Raw genomic sequence first — 11,281 nt, forward strand, 5'->3', positions numbered from 1 at the left:
TGATGTGCTCCTGGTTTGTGTCAGCCTCTGCCTGCCGGGTTCCGCCCCCTGCCATGCCGGGGGTGGGGACTGTGCTGGGCTCCGCCCCCTGCCATGCTGGGGGTGGGGACTGTGCCAGGCTCCGCCCCCTGCCATGCCGGGGGTGGGGACTGTGCTGGGCTCCGCCCCCTGCCATGCTGGGGTGGGGACTGTGCCGGGCTCCGCCCCCTGACCTCCAGCTGCCTAGGGGGCCAGCGATAAATCAGGCTCTGTCCCCCACCCGCTGGCAGGGCCGCCCGGTGGGGGGGGGGGGGGCAAGTGGGGCAATAGCCCCTCGAGAGTTTTTGGCGGCTCCTTCAGTGCCGGTGAACACACCCGGAGCGAGTGAAGGACCCACCGCTGAAGACCCCAGACCCCCCGAATCCTCTGGGCGGCCCTGCCCACAGGCCCCCTCGGGGGCTCTGGCTTGGCCCAGCTGGTCATCCCGCCCCACACCCCCAACGCTCTGTCCCCCACCAGCAAACCTGTGTCTGTCACCCCCTCCCCGGGAGCCTGCCCCCCCCCAGCCCTGCGTGTGGGACCTCTTGATCCCACATCTCGGGTCCATGTCGCCTCCCCCCATCCCACGGGGCACAAACCTCCCCCGGACCCGGGGCCAGGCAAAGAATCGGCCTCCAGCCGGCAGATGGCAAATCAGTGTTTAATGCCCACGCGGGTGCAGGGGGCCCTGGGCAGTCGGATGGTTGTGGTGGTGCTGGGGGCGGGGAGCTGTGGGTGGGTGGGTGATGGCGGCTCAGGGCCTGGCCCCCTGGCGCTCCCCAGCGGCGGCGGCGGCTCAGGGCCCGGCCCCCTGGCGCTCCCCGGCGGCGGCGGCGGCTCAGGGCCCGGCCCCCTGGCGCTCCCCGGCGGCGGCGGCGGCTCAGGGCCCGGCCCCCTGGCGCTCCCCGGCGGCGGCGGCGGCTCAGGGCCCGGCCCCCTGGCGCTCCCCCAGCAGGCGCAGCAGCAGCGCGTGCAGCCGCGGGCACAGGCGGGCGTAGCCGTGCCGGCTCAGGTGCAGGTAGTCGTACATGTCGTGGTGGCTGATGGCGCCGTCCGAGTGCACGAAGCCGGGGTCAGCGTCCAGGAAGCAGGCGTTGGGCAGCCGCGGCAGCCGGGCCTGCAGCAGCTCGTTCACCCGCCGGTTCCTCTCCCGCAGCGGGTTGGGGCCCTGGCCGCGGGGCAGCAGGCCCTGGGGGGAGACGTGGCGCCGTCAGGCCCGGTGGAGGGGCCCCATCCCCCCTCCCCCCCACTGTGCCCCCTACTCACCAGCACCACCACACGCGCCTGCGGCTGCTGCTGCTGCAGGAGCCGGACAATGGCCTCGATGCCGCCCGCCACCTGCTCGGCCGTGTGCCCGTGGTTATTGGTGCCCACCCAGACGACCACGATCTGCCGGGAGGCCAGGCGTGAGCGGGGACGGCGCCTGCCCCCCAGGGAGGCCCCAGGACCAGCCCCCTATGCCCGGGGCCTCATCCCCTCAACTCCCCCCCCCATCCCATTCACCTGCCCCCTATCAGCGCCCCGGCCCCCCACATCCCATTCACCTGCCACCTGCCCCCTATCAGCGTCCCCCACCCCCCACAGCCCATTCACCTGCCCCCTATCAGCGTCCCCCACCCCCACAGCCCATTCACCTGCCACCTGCCCCCCATCAGCATCCCCGCCCCCCCATCCCATTCACCTGCCCCCTATCAGCGCCCCCGCCCCCCCAATCCCAGTCACCTGCCACCTGCCCCCTATCAGCGTCCCCCACATCCCATCCACCTGCCACCTGCCCCCTATCAGCGTCCCCCACATCCCATTCACCTGCACACTACCAGCTGCCCCCACATCCCATTCACCTGCCCCCTATCAGCGTCCCCGCCCCCCCATCCCATTCACCTGCCACCTGCCCCCCATCAGCATCCGCCGCCCCCATCCCATTCACCTGCCACCTGCCCCCTATCAGCGCCCCCCACATCCCATTCACCTGCCCCCTATCAGCGCCCCCCGCCCACATCCCATTCACCTGCCACCTGCCCCCATCAGCATCCCCCGCCCCCCACATCCCATTCACCTGCCACCTGCCCCCATCAGCATCCCCCGCCCCCACATCCCATTCACCTGCCCCCTATCAGCGACCCGGCCCCCCACCTCCCATTCACCTGCCCCCTGTCAGCGCCCCCACCCCCCACATCACATTCACCTGCCACCTGCCCCCTATCAGCGTCCCCAACCCCCCCATCCCATTCACCTGCCAACTTCCCCCATCAGCATCCCCGCCCCCCACATCCCATTCACCTGCCACCTGCCCCCGCTCAGCGCCCCCCGCCCCCCACATCCCATTCACCTGCCCCCTATCAGCGTCCCCCACCCCCCACAGCCCATTCACCTGCCACCTGCCCCCTTTGAGCGTCCCCCACCCCACTCAGCCTATTCACCTGCCACCTGCCCCCCATCAGCATCCCCGCCCACCCATCCCATTCACCTGCCCCCTATCAGCGCCCCTGCCCCCCCACATCCCAGTCACCTGCCACCTGCCCCCTATCAGCGTCCCCCACCCCCCACATCCCAGCCACCTGCCACCTGCCCCCTCTCAGCGTCCCCCACATCCCATTCACCTGCCCCCTATCAGCGTCCCCCACATCCCATTCACCTGCCCCCTATCAGCGTCCCCGCCCCCCCATCACATTCACCTGCCCCCTGCCCCCCCTCAGCGTCCCCGCCCCCCCATCCCATTCACCTGCCACCTGCCCCCTATCAGCGCCCCCCACATCCCATTCACCTGCCCCCTATCAGCGCCCCCGCCCCCACATCCCATTCACCTGCCACCTGCCCCCATCAGCATCCCCCGCCCCCCACATCCCATTCACCTGCCCCCTATCAGCGCCCCCGCCCCCCACATCCCATTCACCTGCCACCTGCCCCCCATCAGCATCCCCCACCCCCCACATCCCATTCACCTGCCCCATCTCAGCGCCCCGCCCCCCCACCTCCCATTCACCTGCCCCCTGTCAGCACCCCCCTATCCCATTCACCTGCCACCTGCCCCCTATCAGCGTCCCCCACCCCCCACATCCCATTCGCCTGCCACCTGCCCCCTATCAGCGCCCCCACCCCCCATCCCATTCACCTGCCAACTTCCCCCATCAGCGTCCCCCACCCCCCACATCCCATTCACCTGCCCCCTATCAGCGCCCCGCCCCCCACATCCCATTCACCTGCCACCTGCCCCCTATCAGCGCCCCTGCCCCCCCATCCCATTCCCCTGTCACCTGCCCCCTATCAGTGCCCCTGCCCCCCCATCCCATTCACCTGCCCCCTATCAGCGCCCCCGCCCCCCCATCCCATTCACCTGCCACCTGCCCCCTATCAGCGCCCCCCGCCCCCACATCCCATTCACCTGCCACCTGCCCCCAATCAGCGTCCCCCACCCCCCCATCCCATTCACCTGCCCCCTGTCAGCGCCCCCGGCCCCCCCATCCCATTCACCTGCCCCCTGTCAGCGCCCCCGCCCCCCCATCCCATTCACCTGCCACCTGCCCCCTATCAGCGCCCCTGCCCCCTATCAGCGCCCCCGCCCCCCCATCCCATTCACCTGCCCCCTATCAGCGCCCCCACCCCCCACATCCCATTCACCTGCCCCCTGTCAGCACCCCCGGCCCCCCCATCCCATTCACCTGCCACCTATCAGCGTCCCCGTCCCCCATCCCATTCACCTGCCTCCTGCCCCCTGTCAGCGCCCCCACCCCCCCATCCCATTCACCTGCCACCTGCCCCCTGTCAGCGCCCCCGCCCCCCACATCCCATTCACCTGCCCCCTATCAGCGCCCCGCCCCCCCATCCCATTCACCTGCCCCCTATCAGCGTCCCCTGCCCCCCCATCCCATTCACCGGCCCCCTGTCAGCTCCCCCGGCCCCCACTTCCCATTCACCTGCCCCCTGTCAGCGCCCCCACCCCCCCATCCCATTCACCTGCCCCCTATCAGCGCCCCCACCCCCACATCCCATTCACCTGCCACCTGCCCCCTGTCAGCGCCCCCCCATCCCATTCGCCTGCCCCATCAGTGCCTCATTCCCCTGCCACCGTGTCAGTGCCCCTTCCCCTCCCCCATTCACCCCGCCCCCCCCCCCGGCCCCGATCCCGCACCTTGGGCCGGATGTGCTGCATCTCGCCCTGCTGCAGCCGCCAGAGCACGTGCTGCGTCCCGTCGCCCCCCAGGCCGAAGTTGAGCGCGTGCAGCGGGGAGAAGAGCTCGCGCCAGATCTGGGGGGAGAGAGAGTCAGAGCTGGGGCCCTGGGGGGGGGCCGTGGTCCCTGTGTGGCCCCCCCAGCCTGCAGGGCCAGGGCGAGCGGGGGGCTCACCTCAAACTGCTGGAGCAGCTGCACCAGGGCGTCCCCGATGAACACGACCTCGGGCTCCTTGTCCTTGCTGTCCGCGATGAAGCGATGGTGCTGGGGGGGCAGATGGGGTCAGGCAGGGCTGGGGGGCACATGGGCCCCAGAGCCTGTGTCAGGCAGAGACTCTCCCTCACAGGCTGACAGGCCCAGTGCTGGGATGTGGCCGCTGTGGGGTGGGGCGTGTGGCCAGCTGCACGGGGACCCCTCACCCGCCACCAATGCAGCCCCTGTGGGGTGGGGCAGGGCATGGCCGTGTGGCGCTCCCCATGGGGCAGGGCGGGGGTGTCTGTGCAGGGTCCCTGTGGGGCAGGGGTGTCTGTGTGGCGCTCCCTGTGGGGCGGGGCAGGGTCCCTGTGGGGTGGGGCAGGGGGTGTCTGTGCAGGGTCCCCATGGGGCAGGGCAGGGGTGTCCGTGTGGCACTCCCTGTGGGGCAGGGCAGGGGCTGTCTGTGCAGGGTCCCTGTGGGGCAGGGCGGGGTCCCTGTGGGGTGGGGCAGGGCAGGGGCTGTCTGTGCAGGGTCCCCATGGAGCAGGGCAGGGGTGTCCGTGTGGCACTCCCTGTGGGGCAGGGCAGGGGGTGTCTGTGCAGGGTCCCTGTGGGGTGGGGCAGGGGGTGTCTGTGCAGGGTCATAGAATCACAGAATCTCAGGGTTGGAAGGGGCCTCAGGAGGTATTTAGTCCAACCCCCTGCTCAAAGCAGGACCAACCCCAACTAAATCATCCCAGCCAGGGCTTTGTCAAGCCTGACCTTAAAAACCTCTAAGGAAGGAGATTCCACCACCTCCCTAGGGAACCCATTCCAGGGCTTCACCACCCTCCTAGGGAAATAGTGTTTCCTAATATCCAACCTAAACCTCCCCCACTGCAACTTGAGACCATTGCTCCTTGTTCTGTCATCTTCTACCACAGAGAACAGTCTAGGTCCATCCTCTTTGGAACCCCCTTTCAGGTAGTTGAAAGCAGCTATCAAATCCCCCCTCATTCTTCTCTTCTGCAGGCTAAACAATCCCAGTTCCCTCAGCCTCTCCTCATAAGTCATGTGCTCCAGCCCCCTAAGCATTTTTGTTGCCCTCTGCTGGACTCTCTCCAATTTTTCCACATCCTCCTTGTAGTGTGGGGCCCAAAACTGGACCCAGGACTCCAGATGAGGCCTCACCAGTGCCGAACAGAAGGGAATGATCACGTCCCTCGATCTGCTGGCAATGCCCCCACTAATACAGCCCAAAATGCCGTTAGCCTTCTTGGCAACAAGGGCAACTGCTGATTCATATCCACTTCTCGTCCACTGTAACCCCCAGGTCCTTTTCTGCAGAACTGCTGCTGAGCTGCTCGGTCCCTCGTCTGGAGCAGTTCATGGGATTCTTCCATCCTAAGTGCAGGACTCTGCACTTGTCCTTGTTGAACCTCATCAGGTTTCTTTTGGCCCAATCCTCTAATTTGTCTAGGTCCCTCTGAATCCTGTCCCTACCCTCCAGCGTATCTACCACTCCTCCCAGTTTAGTGTGAGCTGCAAACTTGCTGAGGGTGCAGCCCACGCCATCCGCCAGATCATTAATGTCGCCGTGGGGTGGGGCAAGGGGTGTCCATGCAGCACCCCCCATGGGGCATGGGGTCCCCGTAGGGCAGGAGGGCTCTGTGCAGGGTCCCCGTGGGGCAGGGCAGGGGGTGTCCATGTGGCGGGGCAGGGGGTCCCCGTGGGGCAGAGGGGTCTGTGCAACACCCACTGTGGGGCAGGGCAGGGGAGTTCCTGGGGGGATGTCTGTGCAGGGTCCCCGTGGGGCAGGGCAGGGCAGGGGGTGTCCATGGGACAGGGGGTGTCTGTGCAGCACCCCCCGTGGGGCAGGGCAGCGGGGTTCCTGGGGGGCGGGGGGTGTCCGTGCAGGGTCCCTGGGGGGCAAGGCGGAGCAGGGGGTGTCTGTGCAGCACCCTCCGTGGGGCAGGGGGTCCTCATGGGGGGGGCAGGGGATGTCTGTGCAGGGTCCCCAGGGGGGGGCAGGACAGAGGGTCCCCGTGGGGGGGGCAGGGGGTCCGCGCGGCGCCGACCCACCAGCGCCAGCCAGCGCCCGTCCCCCTGCACGTCGGCCAGCGGCGTGGGGGTGCTGGCCGGGTTCTTGTCCCCGTCACTCATGGTTCTGGAAGCTCCTAGGAGGCAAAGCCAGCAGGTCAGGTCAGCAAATCCCCCCCACACTCTGATAATGGTTCTGCCCAGACCCCCATGGACCTCGGGGGACGCAGTACCATTGCCAGAGGATGGGGGGGGGGTTGGTCCCCTTATAGCCTCCCGCCATGTGGGACAATGGTAGAGTCTACACCCTCAAGTCCTATGCAGGGTGGACAATACCATTCCCTGGGATAGGGGGATGGGTCCATTCTACCCATGCCCGAGGATAATGGTTGAATCCACTCAGCCCACCCACGGACGGTACCATTTTCAAGGAGGCTGTAAGTTTCTCAGCTAGATCATACCCCCTTACACGGGATAATGGTTGGGTCCATCCCCCCAGATCCCATGCAGCGTGGGAGATACCATTCCTTTTAGAGGGGAGCTGATCCGTCCCCCCCCCTCGGTGTATATTGACTGATCCGTACTCCTCAGGTTCTTGCGGGGCGGTGTCAAACTCAGTTCCCAGTCTAGCGTAAGGGGAAGGGGGCTGAGCCCCCCCATAAAGGATAATGGTTTGGTCCGCCCCGGAGGGTCCCCCGGAAGGGGGTTTATCCATCCCCCCATGGGGACAATGGTTTGGTCCGCCCCTCGAGCCCCCCCCGCAGGTAGAATGGGTAAGACCATGGGGGGGAGGGAGAGAAAGGGGGCTGGTTCCCCTTCTCCTACCCTCCTGTGGGTATAATGGTTAGATCCACGCTGAGCCCCCCCATGCATGCGGGCGGTACCATTCCCCTGGGCCGGGGGGAGGCTCACCTAAGAGGCTGGCGGGGGAGGGGAGCGAATGGTTCCGGAGCCGCCGCAGCCGCCCGCACGTTCACTCTGCGTCGGGGAGCAGCGGGCAGCCTGGGCGGAACCATGTGACAGGGGAGGGCTGGGAGGAAGTGCACCCCCCCACCGCCGGGCGGAGATGGTATGAGCCAGTCCGGCTGTTCCCAGCACCTCCCTCCCCTGCTTCCGGCTCTTCCCTTTACCCTCCCCACCAGAGCCCGGCTGTTCCCAGCACCCCCCTACCCCTGAATGCAGCCTTCGTGTGACTCTGGCTGTTCTCATCACCCCCCCCCCCCCAGCTGCCCTGCGCGCCCCGCTCGGGACTCGGCCCGGACTGGGTGTGCTCTGGGGGGCTGTTACTCGGAGCTCCCAGTCGCCCTTAGACCGGCTGCAGGGGAGCGGCCGGGCCCGGCCCGACCCCTACGGGCGGGGAAGCTGCCATGAACCTGCCGAAAAGCGGGTGCAGCTCAGGGGACGCAGTGGCCTGTGCAGAAAGCGCTGGGATCTGCCGGCTCCTCCCCCCGGCGCTGTCAGGCCCACGTATCTCTGCGATGGGTTCCCTGGGCAGAGCCACAGCAGCAGCCGTACAAGGTCCGTCCGTCACTGCAGCGCTGGGCCCCGTAGAAATAAATCGGCAGTGGCACGTGCGGAAATAGGAGCCACGCCGGGGCTCCTAAATGCTGGCAGATGAACCGACGCCGACGCCGCAGGAGCGAGTGGCAAGGAGACTTTCTGATGGGAACTGCTTCCGGGAGATCCCATCTCTTGAACTCGCAGCCTAGATGAGCCCCAGGAGGGATTTAAGCCTCACAAACCTGCTGCAGAGAAAAGCGCCTTCAGCAGCCGCCCTGGGCCATGCTCGTTCTCATCTCATCGGGGCCTCTGCCACGTGTGGAAAGCAGATGCGGGGAATGGCCAGTCTGCACTGCCGGGCTGGCTTAGGATTTCTTGCTCCTGGAGCCCGCATGTTGCATGCGCAGCCTGGAGTGGGGGATTCACTCAGGGTAACCCCTGCAGGCAGTTATGCAGCAGCACAGATGGGATTTTAGGAGGGGAAGTGCTGGCAAGCGATGGGGGTCCTCAGAGCTCTGCGAGGCTCATAGAAAACACAGGAGCTGTGAGGCTCGACAACAGTGATAAACAGGCAGTGCAATTCCCGTCGGGTGTGAAAGGAGCCCCGCAGCGCCGAGCGTAATACCACAGTAACCCCAGAGGCAGGGACGCTGGGCCTGGGCCCTCACTAGCTGGAAGGGGCTGCAGACACTCCGGGGTCTCCGGGAGAGGAGCAGCAGCAGGGACGGACCTACCCTCCTCACCAGTTTCTCAGAGTCACTCAGATTGCAGGGGCCTCCGTGTTTGGTGATGGCGGTGCAGCCCAGTGGCTGGGCCAGCACTGCTCCCTGTCTGCCGTGGGAATCACTGACCTCCCCGGACTGCTGTGTCGACTGCAACAAAACGTTGCCACTTCAGCCTGTTCAAATTCAAAAGCACTTTTTAGAGCCGGGGCTGCAGCTCAGGGACGGCCAGGCGAGCGCAAGGGGCTTAGGGCAGAGGCATTTACAGGCTCCCAGATCATATTGAATCAAGCACCAGGCCAAGACAGGAAATACTTGGGTGGGAGGGAAGAGGGTCCCTTACACCCTTGGCCTCTATTGAAACCCTTCACCTCAGGTCCTCAGCACAAGCTGGTCCCTGGAGGTGGGTGTCCCTGCGTCCCACGGGCTGCAAATCTCCCTCACTCTCACAGTGGCTGTAAAACTGGGAGCACATCCTGCCCCTGGCCTCGCAGAGGGCAGGCTGGGTTAGACGCCTCGCCCAGCTGATGTTACTGTCACGGTGCCGCAGGCGGCAATGCAAAACCTGGGCCTCCCTGATCCCCGCTGCAGCTGCGACTGGCGACGGAGCACCAAGAAACCGCCACACCCCAGCAGCAGGTGCTGGCGATGAGTCTCAGCCTGCTGAGATCTCGCTCTGGCAGCCAGGAGGAGACGGCTGAGCGGCTCGCCCGCCCTCCCACGTCACACAGGCCAGGGCTGCCCTGCATGGATCCCTGGTGGGGTTGTTGCCGGCACAGAGGGCCGAGGACAGTAACAGTGGGGGTTCGTTGCCTGGTGTGCGCTGCACTAATTAACACACCAGGGTGGAGAAGTAAAACCAGGTTTATTTGAGCCCAAATAAGGTGCAAGGGAGACATCGCAATCTCAAATCCTGCACCCCGATACAAACAGCTCTCTCTCTTTATACATGATTTCAGCTAAGCATTTCCATTCCCCCCCCACTCCTCCTCTCCCCCCACCTTTCATTCCCATGCAGCAAATACACTTTGCAATAGCAATTACATGAAGCAGTTAAGTCATACTTGGCAAAAACCATTTTAGCTCGTTAGTACCTCTTCTGTGAACAGTTATCTGTACTTTCCCACCGTGGGGGCTACATTCTCATGCATATAACTTTAATTACAGCACCTGCTTTCCGCCTATCTTATTTAGTATTGGCTACATCTAGTGTCAAGCAGCCTTGCAGCTGCCAGTAATTAGCACATAACACAAGAGGTTACAAAAGTTTAGTAAGGCTAACAAAAGCACTTTACATAAAGGTACTTTGGGTCACATAGGCCCAAAGCCATCCTCCCGAGTTACCTAGATTTATGCCTAGTGACACCAACAGGGTAGCGCCGGGCCTGTCAAAACCACCCACGCAAAGTGTAAAATCGCCCCATTGTCTCCATTCTGCCCCCCGAGGAGCCAGTTGCCCTGGCCCTGCTGCTGTGGTCCCTGAGCCCTGCCCTGCCCCCTAGGTTCAGCTTGGCCTGGCGGGGGGGGGGGGGGTCTTGCCCTCCCCTGCCCACGGGGCTCACTCCTGCCCCTAGTGCAGAAGGCTGGAGTCTCCTGCACACCCTGTGCCCGGGGCTCAGCCTGGCACAGGGCTCTTGCTTGGGACGCTCGCGCTGCAGGGCTGGCCCCGCTCAGGGGTCATGCGCTCCCGAGGGTCAGCCCTGCTTTGGGGGGGTCACGTTCCCCTCTGTGGGTCTGTCGTGTTCTCCCCACGCGGGTCAGTCCTGCGCAGGGGGGTCACAGTGCCCCATGGGCTGAGTCATGCTTGGGGGTCCCGCTGCCCCATGGGGTGAGTCATGCTTGGGGGTCACGCTGCCCCATGGGGTGGGTGGGGCTTGCTCGGGGGGGGTCACAGTGCCCCATGGGGTGAGTCATGCTTGGGGGTCATGCTGCCCCATGGGGTGGGTGGGGCTTGCTCGGGGGGGGTCACACTGCCCCATGGGGTGGGCGGGGCTTGCTCGGGGGGGGTCACACTGCCCCATGGGGTGGGCGGGGCATGCATCTGTGTCACACTCTGCCCAGTCCAGACCAGCCTAATCTGGATCCAACCTGTCCAGCCCACGCCCTTCCCTAAGGGCTCGCCCCAGCAACTGGCCAGCCAATCAGGGTGTGGCTTCCAGAGCCGCATGACCAATCACCTCGCAGCGCGGGGGTGGGGCCAGAGTGAGCCTGGAGCGGCCGTTTCCCCTTCAGTAGGGGAGGGGGAGGGGGCGGGAGCCGCGCGAGGCACCGTTGGCGGTTGTTACGCTGCACGTGCGGCCGGCTCTAGGCGCGGCCCCGCCCCCGCCACACACAGAGGGACTGTCCGCTTCTAGAATCTTCCAATGGGCCCCGCTGTGGGGGAGGGGCAGACAGTGTCCCCCCAACCACTGCTGCCCCCCCATGTCACATGGCACAGAGACTCCCCAGTGTAACCCCCCCGGCACAGAGACCTGCCCCCCACCCCGGCTGCCCCCCAGTGGTAACCCCCCCACACGTATCCTGCTCCCCTTGGCACAGAGATGTCCCCCCAGCCACCCCTGACTGCCCCCAGTGTAACCCCCCCACACGTATCCTGCTCCCCCCTTGCACAGAGACTCCCCAGTGTAACCCCCCCGGCACAGAGACCTGCCCCCCAC

General features: G+C 65.9%; 1 protein-coding gene across 2 annotated transcripts; it reads right to left on the reverse strand.

Annotated features, from left to right (window-relative positions):
* Nucleotides 1-665: 665 nt before the first annotated feature.
* LOC123351779 (platelet-activating factor acetylhydrolase IB subunit alpha1-like) lies at nt 666-7,433 on the reverse strand. Of its 2 annotated transcripts, none has more exons than XM_044991404.1 (7): nt 7,315-7,433; nt 6,445-6,539; nt 4,363-4,452; nt 4,148-4,264; nt 1,285-1,407; nt 948-1,207; nt 666-779 (listed from the first exon to the last, which is right to left on the reverse strand). In XM_044991404.1, exons 2-7 carry the CDS (start codon nt 6,523-6,525, stop codon nt 773-775), a joined length of 678 nt encoding a protein of 225 aa, XP_044847339.1. In that variant the 5' UTR covers nt 6,526-6,539; nt 7,315-7,433; the 3' UTR covers nt 666-772. The 2 variants fall into 2 exon arrangements, with proteins under 2 accessions (XP_044847339.1, XP_044847338.1); XM_044991403.1 differs by having other exon boundaries at nt 714-779; nt 906-1,207.
* Between the last annotated feature and the right edge of the window lie 3,848 nt (nt 7,434-11,281).

The sequence above is a fragment of the Mauremys mutica genome, chromosome 17 (genome assembly GCF_020497125.1).
Source record: "Mauremys mutica isolate MM-2020 ecotype Southern chromosome 17, ASM2049712v1, whole genome shotgun sequence".
NCBI lineage: Eukaryota > Metazoa > Chordata > Testudines > Geoemydidae > Mauremys > Mauremys mutica.

Bases quoted from the DNA above. Each gene is read 5' to 3' on its own strand.
- LOC123351779 (XM_044991404.1), bottom strand. From the start codon at position 6,525: ATGAGTGACGGGGACAAGAACCCGGCCAGCACCCCCACGCCGCTGGCC. The intron at 4,265-4,362 runs GTGAGCCCCCCG...CTCTCCCCCCAG, and splicing joins AGCTGCTCCAGCAGTTTGAG to ATCTGGCGCGAGCTCTTCTC. The intron at 1,208-1,284 runs GTGAGTAGGGGG...GTCTCCCCCCAG, and splicing joins AGGCGCGTGTGGTGGTGCTG to GGCCTGCTGCCCCGCGGCCA.